The sequence below is a fragment of the Coniophora puteana genome (assembly GCF_000271625.1).
Source record: "Coniophora puteana RWD-64-598 SS2 unplaced genomic scaffold CONPUscaffold_16, whole genome shotgun sequence".
Taxonomy (NCBI): domain Eukaryota; kingdom Fungi; phylum Basidiomycota; class Agaricomycetes; order Boletales; family Coniophoraceae; genus Coniophora; species Coniophora puteana.
In genome coordinates, this window is record NW_006913068.1 from 654,164 (window position 1) to 670,703 (window position 16,540).

Below are 16,540 nucleotides of genomic sequence, written 5' to 3' on the forward strand. Positions count from 1 at the left end.
TGGATGGAAGTGAAGCATAGTATGGTTGCCAGCAAGCCCGAGCGTATGTGGATGGGTGAGTATGTGCCTTCCTAGAGAAAGAAACAGCAGAGACGAGAATCGGGTTGGCTGAGTACGTGCCTTCCGAGAGAAAGAAACAGCAGAGACGAGAATCGGGTTGGCTGAGCGGAGGGACGGGTGGGGGAAACGGTCGACCTGATAGCAGGTCATTGCGAGAGAGTTGAGCTAGTAGAGGGTGCATGGAGTCGGGCCGGGTACAGATAGAGTTCCGTAGATGAATGCCAATGGGTGACGAGCGTGCATGCGGGCCGAGAGACAAGAGAGAACCGATGAGCATGCGTGGAATCATAGGACGAGATGTGGTAAAGGGAGCAGAAACCAGTCAATCGGAGGCCGGTAAATATTCGGAAAGTGGACATACCATCTAATCTAGCGGCCTACTGCTGCCCAATCCACTTGGGGTCCTTCATCCGAAGGAACATATCCCCGTCAACGTAGTCGTTCACGAAGTATTCGTCTGGTCGACGAAAGTCCTGCGATAAAACAGCCCCTCGAATGATAGAGTCGATGGGGATGACGATAGAGTCCGAGCGTGGTTGAGCCTTGACTCGAAGGAGGCCGAGATCAGTGTCCAAGCGTCGAGTACGGGAACCTAGTGTCAGCGAGGCGGTGTATGGCTGCACGAGGGCTGCAAAGAATGGTAGGCTCTTTGCGCCAAGCTCGGGGATGGTGAACTTGAAGATCAAGATTAAACGAACGATACCATATACGTCCGGGTCTTCGTCCAAGTGCGCAATAGCGCAATCGTACCTCGGTCTGTCGTAGAAGCTAGGAGTGCATCGAAGAAGGTCCGTAGAGACCTTCCAGTTCTCATGGGACTCGTAATTCACCTTCATATAACGATGTTCCTGAACCTAGTGTACAAAATAATAAGTGAGGGTTTTTGATCATATTGACACATCCGCGCGTGCAACGGGGCTTCGGAAGAACATACCATGAAGGTGTCACGAACTTTGAGAGGCTGGCCGACGTATTCGCGATCCGGAAGGCAGACATCGTTGATGTAAGTCTTGAGAGATCGGCGAAAGTTGATGAAAGCGCGATCAGAAGCGCGGCGTGAGCTCTCGAGCTCCTTGACAGTTATCGCTCGGCACATCGACCCGACATAGACATGACCTTGAAATGCCGGACCCAGCGAATCATCGTGATGGTCGCTGACATCCATCGCCCGCCTTTCTTGAGCTATAACTCGGTCCTCAACCAAAGAAACAGCGAGTCGATGATCTTCGACTCTGAGGAGCTGATAAACATGATAAATGATGTTAGCACGGGATCTACTAGACACAGTAAATAGTCTATACCTGTTCAGGGACCTTCTTTCCATTGGATCTGAGTAGATATGAATGCTTGAAGGGCGGGTGTACGCCTTCATTGACTCTCGTTGTTCCATTGCAGCTGGCACCCTTCCGACGAAGGTCCTCGACAGCGTGCTTGATGACGGCGTGGTTCTTGGGGAAATCCCAATTAATTTTGATGTCTGGTATTCGTGGCCGTGCTGCCTTTGCGACTTCGATGTATTCCTGCGAGATTTCATAAGAGTTAGCACTGCGATTAATCCGATAGAAATTTATACTTACTTCCAAGAGCCTGCCATACCTTTCAACCTCCCGGTCTAGGGCATCTAGCATCTCGTCTGTCAGTACCCTGAGTCCAAAATACGAGTCAATCTCAAGGTAGGAGCTAAGTAGACACAGCAGCTTGTAGAACTCAGGCGATTCAGATTGCGTGACAATATTATAAGCTGCGAAAAGCATTTGCTTAATCGCTTCTAAGTTCTCTGACATGAAGTGATGCATGACGAGCTCACTCACCCGAGAGATATCTCTAAATTTATTTCCGTCGCTGAACGACACGGTGGTGACCCAGTTGAAGTGCGCGAGACCTCGCCAGCTTGGAAGCTGGGAGAACCTGAGGGATTTGTGAGTTCGAAGAGTTTTTTTGAGGACGTGTAGTGGGCTTACTGTCGATCGAGCTTGCCACGATATTCACGACTCTTCTCCATGCTCTCGAGGATTTTGATCAGTTCCAGGTGGATGTGCTTGCCGTATAAGCCGTGATGGAAGGCGTGGAGGTGATCAACCGTCACTGCGTCGGTCGGATCAGAGTCGCGGAGCATCCAGAAGGCGCTCTGCACATACAGTGTTAGTGAAGAGGAAGGTGGTACACCAGTTCTATTCCATACCTTGACAGGCCTCCAGCTCTCCTTCTCGAGCTCGACCTTCGCCGCCTTCTTTTTAGCACGATCCGACGACTTCAGGTCATTGTAAAGAGACTGGGCGCGCTTCGCAGAGCGCCGAGGATAAGACTCGGCCCAGTGGCTTTGGCATTCAGAGGGTACTAAGCACACCGGGCAAGGGTAATTACCCATCGCCCCGCGAATCAAAGCCATCATACATCTAGAATATGGCATAGACAATGTCATATAATCAGACAGAAAAAAAAAAGAATGTTTGGCATACTGTTCTTCATAATCTGCTGAAAGAATTAATATCACTAGGAATAGCCACCGGGCGATACCATCGTAACACTTCGAGAAGTAGAACCCCTCCTGAGACGCGTGTTTTGCCCCAGAAAACATACACGCGACGGACTCGTGCCATACGACACGTTTCAGCGTCGTATAACTGAGGGTCTTTTCTTTTTCTGGGTCCTCTGGAAGCTGGTTTGTGTAGTTTAGTCACGGTCAGGAAAACTGTTAGCAAATAAATGCCCTACGAATGGTAACCACCCCACAACACGACCGCCTCCGACTCCTCGCCCGTTTTGGATGTCGACAGGAAGGTTAGCACATCGGGCCACGATCGGGTAGCCTTGTACGTTACCCGCGCTAGATAGCCTGGTTTTGTCGGCGTAGAAAACGAAAGCGAGCGGGGCAGACGGGGCATCGTTATACTGAGGCAATGAATCCTGTTTATGTTGAAGATCAAGCACTACTGCATAAGTAAATAACAGCTACTAAGCTTACCTGTACGTCCCACCACCTATCCGCCGTCCAAGGTTCATCAATGAACCTCACGTACTTGCTCTCGGGGCCTAAATCTCCATTATGCTTGTATACACGTTGAGCGTCCCATACGAAGTGGGGTGCTAGCTGCTCGTTACTCAGGAGATTGAGGCTCCATTTCCACATGTCGCGCGCCATAAACTTCAGTTCGATGTCGTCTTTTTTATGCTCGAGGTGGATTGGATATTCCTGGAACTAATATACAACAAAGATATGTAACTAGTGTACACGGCAAATCGTATTCATGACACGGTAACAACACTTACAGGGGTGAACTCTTTCGCTGCCTCATCGCAACTCTTTCGTAGATCCTCCGCATTTGCGAACGTGACGTTCTTCTTCTTCGTCGCTACGTCCTTGAGGAGCGAGAGAAGTCGGTTGACGAGAGAGTCTGACAGATTTGAATCGACGGCGATCGAAGCGAGCTCGCTGTCGCCCCGCGATCGGAACGGAAACCAAGGCGTATCGTCTTGCTTCACCTCAGGCATACTGGACTGGGAGCGGAAGGTTTCGTAGGAATCGTGATGTGTAGCCTCAGCTCGCCTGCTTTTCGGCTGGTACTCGGTTTTGAATTCCATTGGGTTGCCGCGCGAGCGAGTCGAAGAGAAGTTGACTGAGGTGGGAGTCGGCGATACACGTCCTGAGCTTCGCATGGACTCTGCGGACGAGCGCGTACTTGAACTCGTTAGAGAATCGGAGCCTATCAAACAAGTCAAAAAGAGTATAAAGTCAACGATATGATAACATATGAGAAGATACATACGCATCCGCAGATCTGCGTCCGCAGACCAGTCATCCGGGCGATCCTCGAAAGACTGACAATCGAGGGGTTCATCCGGCGCGAGTACCTGATCATCGAAAAGCTGACTCTCGGGGAGGTCGGCTTCGAGGGAATGTGCAGCGAGGGGAGGTTCGGCGAGTGGTTGGTAGTCCATGTTGGATCTTGCTACTTCTATCACATATTGTGCATATACGTCGGGGCCGGACTCCTCCTCTAAATCTCACATCAAGTAGTGAGTCGTGATCCACCGATAAGGACTTACCATCGAAAGGGCCGGAGAAAATGCTGGCACAAAAGCCGGAAGTGAGCTGAGCCATCGCGTGCAACTCGCCATCAGCTCGTTTGAGTGCTAGCAAGAGCAAGGAGTGTTCATCGACGATAATGGAAACAAACGAATTTCACGACGCACCTTTGCGCTCCACCTTCGCCTGCCATCTTTGGTAAATCTCGTCCCCCTTCTCCACCTCTCGCTCGCGTCGACAGCTCTTCATATGAGTCTTGCGAGCTCCTTTCGCTGTCGGCGCAAACGTCTTCGAACAGTACTTGCACCCGAGGCGCTCCTTGTCGGCTTGCCGACTTGCATGCTGGTGGATTTGTTTGATGGGGCGTTCTGGGGGCATCCTGGTCGCGTAGTTAGAGGTCGAGGTCGAAAGGGATGTTGCCGGTTTGAGGTTCGTCCACGGGAAACGAGAAGGTTTGGGGAGAAGTCAAGCTTCAAGCTTCAAGCTTGAAGCCCGTCAACCGCCGCGCGGGTAATAGCTGGTGGGTAAAGGGCGAAGATTTCTATCGCCCTGATGATCAAAATCGATGAGATGTATGAACGTGGCTTGATGGCTCACCTATCCTTGTCGAATACCACGCGCTAGTAGCACTTCAGAGCACTCCACCCAGCCACAGAGATATGAATGGATCCGCGGTGGACAAGTCGGATTGCAATGGATTGCCATGTCATTAGCGTATACTAAATGGGGAAGGCAGCCATAGCTATGCCACTCTGATGTCCCGCCGGCTTCTTAGGGATGGACCTCGGCTATCATTCCCATGGGCTCGGCCCGACTGCAACGAATTTCAATGGCCTCGGTTTGGTTGATATGCGTGGAAATGTATGCCTCGACTTAGTCATCCCGAGCGTCACTCTATCATCGCGCAAGCTCCATGGCAATGGCCATTCTGATCAGATTGCAAATTAATTTTTAGTGATGGGAAAGCGGATCCATTAGAATGGTCCTCGGGGAAGTTCCGACAAAACGCCCCCAACCTTCTCATAAAATTCTGTTGATCTTGGTATCAATCATAATTCCCCGAAAGAAACTAGAAGCCACCATCTGATTACTCACGGATATTAGCATCGACGCAATTTCCGACCGTCTTGTAGCATCCAGCTTTTCCGCTGATGTGAACGAGAGCCTGGGCTACTCTCAGTCCAAGACGATTGCGCTGCTGACTCGTCACGACAGCGACTAGCCGACGCGACCCGGTTCCATGCCGGAACTTGCGCTCAACGAAGAGCGTGCCAGCGGCAAGGATGCGGTCCAAAGTGTTGTCTACAATGACAAGTGGGTAATACGTGTCCGGAACGGAGCCAATCGCGTGGAATTGAGCTGCCCATGCTGCAGCCCATAGGTCTTTGACCATTGTGAGTACGGAGAGTACGGTGAGATGACCACGGCTGTAGTCATCAGAGGATAATGGACGTATCTTCGCAGGACAATAAGGTCACAAAAGGACTGGTAAATGTTTCAAAATGACGGGGCTTACGGTGAGGCCGACAGGAAGAGTCCTGGTCACCTCTGGGGAGATGAGCTCTTGAGCAAAAGCGAGGTCAAGTGGTGTATCTTCGGCTGGTTGTCTACTCGTTGGCATGGCTGACGGTCAGGTGCGTCGCGTTGATAACATTGCGTCGGAAAAATAACGATGTAAAGTCTGTCACCGGAACGAGCCTCGGTGGGGAATAATTGAAGTATGCATTCCTGTTGAGCTTCATTTGGCTGCAGTTGGCTCTGTATGCGCCAATGTATCTCACACCTTCCATCTTCGTTGATCTCGTGCATCAACGGCCGGTCTTCAGAATGAACAGAGTCTCGGGGATGGTGGTCCATCATGAGAATCGCTACGGCGTTGGACCACATCCCCTTGATTATCTGATATCGTAGCTGTGTCGTGTTGGACCAATGATAAAGCCTTTAACAATACGGATGTTTGGACGTTGACAGAGTCTGATCACCGGCAACCAATCTGGAACACCGCGTTCAGCCCGAGCATCGGCGAGAACGTACACGAGGTGAAATAGGGACTCGAAGAGAGAGAGAGAATCAGAAGCGCACCACGAAGGTCATGACTGGACAGAGGCATCATCAGAAGACCAGAGAGAGAGACCATGTGCGTATGATCAATGCAGAACAGGCGTGCGCGTGTCCGTCGCCGGACTCGTGGCGCGTCGGTCGCATGAGTAAAGCAGCAGTATGCAGTAAGGATGTATACTTCAAAGTGCCGTTACTCGCCAAATTTCACGTTAACCAAGTGCTGTGGTCTCAAGTGGAACGACACCGACGTGAAGCACCAGACGAGCATCATCGGGCTACATCCAAGATAAGCTGTCCTCAAATCAAGTCAGTGGTATAGGCATCAGAACACCGTTACTCGCAGAAAAAAAACTTGACATCCAAAGGATATCAGATGCTAGATAAAGCAATCCCTGCGACCCGAGGGGCGAGTGAACAGTAAAACGAGCCGAGCGCGAAAGACAGCCTGAGCCAGAACACCGCTCTGCGCTGCATCGCGGAGTTCAAAACCACTCGGACTTCCCCGCCGCGACAAAAACAAACATCCAGCCAGCTCTACACTGCATTCCCCGCCACCTCAATCTTAAGCAACACGTTACCGACCCCACACTCTGTCAAAATACATTGCATTACTCGCTCTATGACGTGAACCAGCACCGCCCGCGCTGCGGGTGGCACCGCCAACAAACGATAATGCAGAAACCAAAAAAAGCTCACAGGCCGCGCCGCCGCGACACAATTAGCGTGCCGCTTCCCGACGCGCACAGCACAGCACAATAAACCCTGCGTGCGCCCGACTGACAATTGTCAGTGTTCCCGCACCACCACCATTATCATAATAACGTACACCGCCGCACCGCGCTTTATGCATATGCATATGCCCGTGTCCCTCGAGAGCGCCGCGGGGCGGCGTCTTGCACCCGCTCCTATCTCGTTATTGTCTCCCCTCTATTGTAGTGCGATTGTGGTACGATGCAGCCGCCGCCATTGCAACCATACCTCGGATGTGACTCACAGTGGCGTCTCACGACTGCCCGACAGCCGACACTCTGTCCCTTTCGTTTTTCTTCTTTCAACAAAAACGCGAGGAACCGGCGCTGACTGCGAAGCAATGTTACATCGTGTAGATCACACCCAATTGTTGACCAACTCAATGCTTTACTCAAGTTCAGAAACTCACTCTCAGACCATTCAAGCAAACGATATCTTCACTACTTGATTCAAAAATTCCTCATTTGCCAATTATATACACCAGTGCAGGTCGGGTATAACGTATGATATGAAGTATGAAGTATGAAATATGAAATGTATCTCTCGAGCCAATGCAAAACTTGTATACCGTAACAAACCATTTATCTTCGTCTTTAAAATGTCAATTTCGCTTCGTTTTTCTGTATGATTCCGCTATGCTACCCAATTGTGTGGAGAACGAGAACGAGAACGAGAACGAGAAAAGGGGAGAGGGGAGAAGAGGTAGAGGAAAGGGGGACAGCAAGAAAGGGCAAGAAAAGAGGCGTATTAAAGCGTCCAGAAATTAGTCGTCGTCGATAAAGAGATAATAAAAAAAGGTGCTGTAGACGTGCGGGTGCAGAAGCGGCGCGACGCAAGACGCGGGGCCGACCAGCCCGATGCCGTGCCGCGCCAGGGTCGCGTCGAGGATGACATTGACGGGGCGACGAGTGCGGGAATGAAGAAGGAAGATATGAGTGCGCGGAGATGGAGATGGAGATGGATCGTATGTGCGTGTATGCGTGGTGTGCATGGATATATGAAGGGGAGAGGTGCTGTGGTTATGGTGATGCGGATTGGTTGATGAGTGCCGATGGTGATGTCGATGGTGATGTTGATGATATTGATGAAAGGGTGTAATGAGTCAGAGGGATGACGAGAGTCTGGATGGATGGATGGACGGACGGATACACGATGGAGGGCGTGCAGCGATGAAGGGAGATGGGGTGAGGGTGCAAGCAATCGACAGCGAACGAAAGCAAATTGAGCAAACAAGGGTGAAAAGGGCAAGGGATAGAGAGAACCGTTGAGTGGATCATCGTTTGAAGTGCGTGGGAAATGGGGGGTATGCTTATGTCCGTTGGGTATCCGTATGTGCGTCCCAGGAGCCTAGAGCGCCGTTGAAGCTCGCTTTGAGGCCCTTGAGAAACCGCTAGAAAACAAAGCCTCGCGCATGCGAAGCGAAAGAAGAGGAGACGTGGGGGACCGCAGCCGTGGCTTTGTCTCCGTCAAATGGGTATCGGTATCGATGTACAAAGTCGCCGGTGATAGGCCGCTCGGGCACGCATGGCGCAAGACGGGGATAACACCCGTTCGCATCATATGGTTGCGCGGGCCACAGTCCACCGGCCGCGGAGGAAGCCAGAGGGTACCCAGGGCCTGCAAGCCCTGAGCACCAGCGCAGCTTCAGGCTTCAAAGCCATGCGTCCTCGGCGATGGGCGACATCGACGGTTCGGTCGCTGGCGAGCGCAGACCGTGCTCTCCCCAGACGGGCGCGCCGGCGGGTGGAGTAAGCGAGAGCGTCGGGCGACCCTTGCCAAGGCCGGACAGCTCCTCGAGCGAGGGCAGCGACGACGACGAACCCAGCGAACGGGATGACGAAGATGCCACGGAGGCGGCAAACGCGTCGAGCGAGGGCAGGGAGGTGGCCATGCCGGACATGTCGAGCGTATGTGCGCGCGTGCGGATCATCGAACTGAAGAAGAAAGAACAACCAAGCATCAGCATTGGCGAGAAAATATTTTGGAGTAACAAACAAAGTGGCAACGCACGTTCCAGCCTTAATAAGCGCGCCTAACCGCGCATGCTTGCGCGCTTCGCTGATGTACATGCCCGTCGCCAGTACTGCGCCGTCGGCAGGCGCCAAATGGCCGCCAGCGGGAGCAGTGTACAGCACGACGCGTTCGAGGGCCGGCGCGTCGCTTGCTCGGAGAACAACATCGTTCCAGAGAGCGGGGAGCTGCGCACGCAGGGTGTGCAGCCGAGGTGCGTGGGCAAGGGCGTCTCCGAGCGCTCGCGAGGGAGCGTCACCCGAAAGCTTGAGGCAGAGATCGGCGCGTTCCTGCATATTGTATGATGTTGTGTGGAGTTGAGATATAAAGTTGAGTTTGTTACGTGTGTTACGTTAAAGGAAATGAGTGGCGAGCGATGAGATGCACATCGTGGCGAGGGGCGGATCGTCGCGAAAGGAAAAAGACGTGGTGTGATTAGCGACGTTGTACAGTGGGGTCGGAGGAGAAAAGAATGACGTACGAGGTTCTTCCAACAGAGAACAGCGCGCGCAAGGCGCGAGAGCACATATTTGGGCTTAGCGTGCGTGAGGTAGGCTGAACTGGCCTTGCGGATGATAACACTGCGAAGGTCGAGACCCTCGATAACGTCACAGAACGCCTTTGCATCTTCATCCTCGTCGTCTTCGCTGGTCTGCTCCGCACGCTGGGGCGCAGAGGTATTAGCCGGTCCGGTACGCAGAACGACACCCGCGTCGAGGCAGATGTCGAGCGTGTCCACGCGAGGGCAGAGCGAGAGGAGGGCGCCAGCTTCTGTCCAGACACCGCCAGTGATGATGGCACGCACGGCGGGGAGGAGCTCCGGGTGAGCTTGGAGGGCCCTTGCAGCATCCGAAGCATGTTGTGGGGTGCGGAGGAGGACAGTGCGGTAGAATGCCGGGGAGGCAATGCGCAGGAACGCGCGGTTGACAAGAAGGGGCGCGAGACGGGTCCGAACGGGTGCACCTGGGGTGTGGTTCGGCGGCGTGGACCAGGCTGGGCGCGGGGTGAGGGTGGGTTGAGCGGTGACGGCAAGGGCGAGTATGCGAGCGAGCAACTCTTCGGGGATGGAAGTGAGAGTGAGGGACATGTTTGGGTAGTGGGAGGGAGATGGACGGGTGAGGGTGAGTGTCGGGGTATTAAAAGCGTTGGAATAAAGCGTTTAGGGTTGAGTGAAATGGTGTGACGAGAGCTGACAAGGGATGATACGGATGGAGATAGGCCGCTGTTGAAACCTGTTCGTAGGCGCCTTTTTCTTTGCCGTCGTCGTCGAGATGTGATGTGCCGATTCGCACAGGAGAGTGATGTGGGGGTGGGACGAGGAGGACGAGGAGAACAAGCTAGATGCCTTATATGCCCTCGCTTCTTTTATGATCGGTCCCAGCGCACCGCTGCAAATATTAAAATAACAAAGAAAGCAGAAAAAGCGGGTTTCTATTGATTAGCGACCAGGACCCCATCTCGTAATCGGCTCCCTGGATAGTGCCTGTCTCAATTCGTCCCCGCCTCCCCGACGACGGTGGGAACCACAAACGCTAATCCAAAGCCTCGTTCGATAATTCCTCAATCCAGTAGCATTACTCACGCCCCTGACTGTCTTCCGCTTTTTTACTTCCGCCGGTCATCGCACCAGTGCACGCACAGACCATATCCATTCGCCCGAGCTTAGTTTAGTCCCCTGCGCGAACGTCTGGACCGAGATGATCAAGATGCACATCCATCCCGCTCCTTCTTTACATCATCATGTACCCCGACTGCGCCACACCACGAGAGAAGCTTCCCCTTGACCCCGGAAGACTAGTGGACCCACCGCCCTTATCACCTGTGAAACGCCCTTCGCGAACCGAACTAGTCTTGCGATAATCTTGCGGCGCATCTCCCACTAGCGCTACATAGCTCTGCGTCAGTTCTGCGTCAGCATTTGTGCCTACGCTGCGGGACGACAATTTAACTCTGACGGCACCCAGATCTATATCTCACTCCGAGTTCTGACACCCTGCCTCCGGCGAGCACGGCATCGTCGCGCCCCATGATCGCCCTCACACATCCCGTATGATCCTAATCTGCCTCCTCGGCGCTCGGGCCCAGTCACACAAAGCCACTAACGCGTCCGACCGGCCAGCGTCGGGTCCTGCGGCATCACCGACGTCTGCACGCATGCACCGTGAACCACCACCACTGCTTTGTCTTGCTCAAATATTCACAGAGGCACTTGTGCGCGGTATAATGTCGGCGGGTCACCACGTTTTGTCCATGATTGTATTGTCTCAGATTGAAGTTGACCAGCGACTGTCAGAACTCTGACGTCGTCGGTGGACCCGGCGCGGATGCAAAATACCGCGCGCCGTCTCCGGCTCCCGACATTAAGTAACTCTTGTTCCCCCTGTCAGGCTCGCTATTGATGCGATATCTGTCATTTCAAACGTTCTTGCTTCTTTCCGTCTTTATTATGCTTCATATTAATGTGCTGCGCTGGCATAGCTAAGCCATACTGTCACATTTTCCGGGACGTTTGGACCCACACGTACGTCCCGCGGGCTTAACACTTCACGCGGTCGGGTTGAACATGCCTAGACTCTACGCACGCTCTCCAAACGTTTGGATCTACCATCCCGGCGGGTTTCACAACCACGCAATCGAAACCCTTCGCGCGTGGCACGTTCCCGGTTCCGCTCGCTACACGTTTCTGGTATTTTAGCATTACAACAAAGCAAATTCGTAAATCTCTGAATCCACCACGCATTCGATCGGTGAGGTCTCTGTCATCTCCCTTATTGGATTCGTATCGCTCTAAAGAGACTTCATTGACCCTAGTGAACAACCGAGCAATGACTTCCCGCAAAGGCTTCATTGAGCTTATGTACAATACAGCCTTGCTTTCACCCTGCCTTGCCCTGTCATGCATTCATGCCCCACAGCAGCCTAACCCGCGCTGTGGCTAGCGACCCTGCAGCAGCTGCGAAAGGCTCGGGGGTGACGCAACCCTTACCCCTGTTTTATTCCTTTACGTATCTATGTAGCACTCGAGAGCTCGGATCGATTCGGACGGCGCGTATCCGTTCGAGTATCTGCCACGAGTGCACACGCTTAAGCACTTATCGATAGTCTCCTAGACGAAGGGGGTCGGGTCGGGCTTGTGGGCGTAAAATCGGGCTCTAGACACTGGCGACGCAACACCATGTACATGCGCACAGCCATCTCCCTCAGACGCGTACAGCCCTTCCTCTCCATCCGCAACCGCTCACAAGCTGAGTAGCCCTCGCCATGCGCACAACAGGCTTCCAGATTCCGTTTCTGCGCTGCTCTTCTCCGCAATTACCTTTCTTTGTTCTGGCTATGCGCACGCTCAGCATAACAGATTCAAAACGGTGCTTGATCTTATCTATCCACCACCTCGTCCCGCGGAGTTTACGTCCAGTCTGGGTGGGTGCGATTAATGCCTATTGCATATTCAAGCTCACAGACAAATTGGATTTGGACTTGGATCTCTGCTTCGAGTCGACGCGCGCATGTACCGCTCGGTCCTCAGTGAGCTTGATCTATGCACCGAAAGTTATGTGCTTTCCTTGTCCTCCTGAACACAGCACCTTATTGACCTTCCTCGGTACGGCAGAAGCCGGACCCGGGTCTCGAGAACAAGCACAACTGGTCAATTTCATTTTGGAGGATTATCGAGTACGACCGCCGGCGGGCGTGCTCTTCTACCTTGGTCTTGACCTTGGTTCTACATCAGAACGCGGATCGCCGACAAAGCGCCGAGCACCGGCTTTAAACTCTGCTCTTCCAACTCTGCTTTTCGTTTCCTTGTCTCGCCCAAGTAGGTCGTGTATTTGCCATTTAGCATGCCGGCGGACCAGCGGTGCCGATCATCTCATAAGATTCGCAGCAGGCGCTGCGGCGGCGCACGCGTGGAGCCTTTGATCGCGACTCTGACAGATTCGCGTCTTCTGAGTCGAGGAAACGAGGGTGTCATCTGTCTGCGTTCGACGAGCGCAGGTGCTGGGTTTCCTTTTGTTGATGGTGTAGCATGGCGAAGAGTGCCCTCGACGCCGCGGGGATTCGCCGTCGGGAAATGCTGCGGAGAGGTGTGTAGGCAATCTTCAGAGCTTTACTGCATTGTGCGATGTCCATGATTTACAGGTTCGTTACAGTTTCTCGTTCTCCTGAAGCTCTTGTTGACAACGATGCTGAGCGCAGCACAGCTGAACAGCCTCTCGAATAGAACGGGGGGTGCTCCTCGGATGATCCTAGTCCTTTAGTTATCCCCCTATTTTTTTTTTTAAAGAGCTACTGTATGCTTGTAGGCGGCCTTGCCTCTAACGGACGCTCTGGCACCCACAGAAACGCGCGCCTCCACCATCTGGACTGAGGCAATGCGTGAAGCACCGCCATTCATGAGCAACTCTGCTCAACTGTATCGGGATCACCGCCTCTCTCGACTCCCCGGGTCCTCCTGCTATTGTCTTCATCCTACTCTAATAATGCACGACTAACATGTCCTCGGCTCGAAACCGATTTCTCAGATTTTCCGCACCGGCTCTTGACACTCCCGGACCAAGAGCACAAGCTTGCGTCTCCCATCGGGGCTTTTTGCTCGACCACCTCAGCGCCCACCACATGCAACGAGTCTCTTTATTTTCAGGTCTTGTTCTCGGTTCCCCAATATTCCCCTCTCCCGGTGGACGTCGCACATGCCGCGCACAACTCCAGATGCGCGCGCGCCACCTGGAGTTCTCACCATTCTCGACACGTTCTTAGACTCAAACTCTGGTAAAGCGCATCAAACCCTACGTCGGGCCTGCGAACATTTCGAGCTGGGATGTAGGTAGTGCTTCCGGTGCAACTACGTCAGGTTCGTCATGGCTCTCCGAGGCTACATATCGGAGATTATTTTAATTTTGTCAAGGCACGCCGATTTCGCTTATCGTACGACTCCCGACCCTACATAGGATCGTCGGCGTTGTCGTTCATTGACTCATCCCTGGTCGAGTCTCGATGAGCGTGCGAGAATTATTTAGGAGAGTCGGTCCGGTAGTTTGCGTGGGCGCTAGGGCTCAGCCATCGGGGGTCCAGTATGCAATTTCGCCGTTTCTCATTGCAAGCCGGTGCTCAACTCTACGCACGCGCTTCGTTTAGCATGTTTTCGCGTGCGGAATCCTTGACAGAGGCTCTAAAGAGAACAGCGCACTTCAATCAATCCGAGAAGCAAGACGAACTCAAGATGGACTCAAACGGTTTGAGCATTATCGCCGACAGATGTAGACGTTTAGAGCGCTAAACCAGTGAGCAACACCATTGCCTGTCCTGGAGCTTCATCTCCGAAACCTTTATGAGTACTAGCAACCCGCATCGCCAGCCTTTGATCGACGTTCAAACACCCTCAGGTGCATACACTAGCAACCCGCATTAATTGTCAGCCTCGACCGACGTTCAAACACCCTCAGGTGCATATGGATCAAGCAAGGAAACAAAAGGTCTTGTTAAAGAGCACCACCAGGCACCATCCCACCGACGCTGATCCTGAAGCATCTTTTCCGCAGGCGCTATGACAACCCACATTATCAGCCCGCGACCGACGTTCAAACTCCCAGTACTTGCACATGCATCAATCCCGCGAGTACTGGAATCATTCATCGGTGACATCCCATGGAAATACCAGTGAGTACTGCCCCGATCGAGCTCATTTCCGTATGCGTTACAGCAAGCCGCATTTACAGAGCTTTCAATAACCAACTTCACAACGTCCACTGGGTCCCGCATCATTCCCGAGCCAAAGACTCGATCAGGGGCTGTCGGCGACCTCCTGTGCTCGAACCGCCTCGACGAGAAGGCCGCCCGCTCTTGGACAATGGACGCGCACGATGACGTGTGCTTACTTCCGTAATTTTCTCCCTCGACGTACGACCCTGCTGGGTACGTCGGGGAACTCGCGTGTGGCTCGCGTGGTACCCCTCCGTGCCTCCGTGCTCCGCCGGCATTTCACTCACTCTAAAGGCCGCGTCTTCACCCTCGGGGCTCGCTAAGAGAGTCGTTGACCCCTTGCATCACGCAGGTGTGAGAGCCGTAGGTACGTGACCTTACTGAGGTTATACATTTCGTGTGTGTTCGATGTTGGCCCTGGGTCAAGCACGGCGACTTTGTGGCGTCAGAGCTGTTCGCCGTTTACCTTCCTCGTTCATGTACGTACACCCACAACAGCCCACCGAAAGCAGCGCGAGAAGGTCGCGAGAACCGACGCATTCACACTTACGTGAGTCTGGCCCCTGGTCGCTTGTCGCTAACTAAATTGCAAGGTTTTTTCACCGGAGCGCCTAACATTTTGTTCAATTGACGCGCGCGTGGAGACGGCGGGACCCGCACTTCTCCGGGGCTCTCCCCCCTGGGAGCGTCCGATGTCTTCGCCGAGGGCTTCGATTTTCCGGACTTCCGAGTGTGCAGGCTTCCACAAATCTTCCATCATCATGCATCAGAACTCTCGCTCATCCCTCAAAATATACGATACGCTCAGACGCGCGGCCACTCATCACCCCGTCGTCACGAACCCTTGAACGTTGGAACCCTCGGAAGTCGGGACTTGGGTGTAATCTCGACCACTGTAAAGCCATGCATGCATACAGTTCGCTGGCTCACTCGCCGTCGTCAGTCACTGAAATGTTGCCAGCATGTACGATCGCGGATGTAAGTATCCGCTCTTTTCCGAGCTCCAACATATCACGATGCTTCTACATAGCGATCATCGGACGTTCACAACATATCTCAGTTGGAGAGGCTAACCTTGAGAGCTTGAACCTTCCAATTTAGCGTGGGTTCTGCGTCGTGATCACGGGCACTCACCCAACTTCCAACATGCGGCATCACAGAACCACTCACGAACAAGTGCCTCCGAAGGCACTTCACTTTGCGGGCTTTCCTCTTGTTCCTCTTGCGGCTTGCGTTCCTTCGCTCTCGAGCTTCCCAACAACGGCAGCAACAGCAACAGCGAACAACTCTCGCATCATCAGCGCGCTGAGTCCGTCCTCACAACGACTCTCGCGCAAACTTGAAGACGACAAAGTCCAACCCCGGGTCGCCGCAGACTGCGCTCTAGACTCACCGGCGGCAGGCAAACTTCTGATCGAGCTCCAGCTTTTCAAGTTGCCACCGTGCATCTAAATTTGCTGACCGCCGGCGACGGCCGACTCAAGTTGAGATGCGATCAGTGACGCGCGCTGCACGAGGCTGCCCAGTGCCCACGTCGTCAACTTTCAACTTGCGGGCTCCGAGAGACCGGCTCGACCGTCGGTCGCCATGCAGCGGCGTCCTCGGGCCTCGGCTTCCATGTTGGAAACATGAACATGCATGCATGGATTTGCCCGCGTGGATGGCAACGGACAGGGGCTATTTGTACCTGGATGGATGTGTTATGTCTTTGTTCATTTGCTTTAACAAGCATTTTTTGCGGCGACAATCCTAGGTTTTCAACCTTTGTCATATACTTTCCTTGTGTTGGTTCTCAGAATGGGTATCATTGTGCGCTAGCAGGCGAAGTACAAAGCACAAAGCACAAGCACGTTTGCTAGACCTGATGGCCTGACGCTTCGGATGATTGACAAAGGTGGAGACAGACAATGCTCACAATCCCAACGTTCCGAAATT

At 53.3% G+C, this 16,540-nt stretch overlaps 4 protein-coding genes across 4 annotated transcripts; 1 reads left to right on the forward strand and 3 right to left on the reverse strand.

Moving 5' to 3' along the window:
- Positions 1–437: 437 nt before the first annotated feature.
- Positions 438–3,642, reverse strand: CONPUDRAFT_65807 (uncharacterized protein; the record flags this gene model as incomplete). Its single annotated transcript, XM_007775916.1, has 11 exons — positions 438–908; positions 995–1,300; positions 1,362–1,559; positions 1,638–1,817; positions 1,872–1,968; positions 2,022–2,188; positions 2,243–2,456; positions 2,520–2,719; positions 2,776–2,952; positions 3,017–3,259; positions 3,331–3,642. The coding sequence occupies 11 exons, from the start codon at positions 3,640–3,642 to the stop codon at positions 438–440; spliced, it is 2,565 nt and encodes an 854-aa protein (XP_007774106.1).
- A 1,532-nt stretch (positions 3,643–5,174) lies between these two features.
- On the reverse strand, positions 5,175–5,708 carry CONPUDRAFT_159055 (uncharacterized protein; the record flags this gene model as incomplete). Its single annotated transcript, XM_007776116.1, has 2 exons — positions 5,175–5,543; positions 5,604–5,708. The coding sequence occupies 2 exons, from the start codon at positions 5,706–5,708 to the stop codon at positions 5,175–5,177; spliced, it is 474 nt and encodes a 157-aa protein (XP_007774306.1).
- Positions 5,709–7,868: 2,160 nt separating this feature from the next.
- Positions 7,869–9,995, reverse strand: CONPUDRAFT_169396 (uncharacterized protein; the record flags this gene model as incomplete). Its single annotated transcript, XM_007776117.1, has 3 exons — positions 7,869–8,832; positions 8,909–9,198; positions 9,390–9,995. 3 exons carry the CDS (start codon positions 9,993–9,995, stop codon positions 8,550–8,552), a joined length of 1,179 nt encoding a protein of 392 aa, XP_007774307.1. The 3' UTR covers positions 7,869–8,549.
- A 5,492-nt stretch (positions 9,996–15,487) lies between these two features.
- On the forward strand, positions 15,488–16,413 carry CONPUDRAFT_140030 (uncharacterized protein). The gene has a single exon (XM_007776118.1). It carries the CDS (start codon positions 15,752–15,754, stop codon positions 16,055–16,057), a length of 306 nt encoding a protein of 101 aa, XP_007774308.1. The 5' UTR covers positions 15,488–15,751; the 3' UTR covers positions 16,058–16,413.
- The last annotated feature ends 127 nt before the right edge of the window (positions 16,414–16,540 follow it).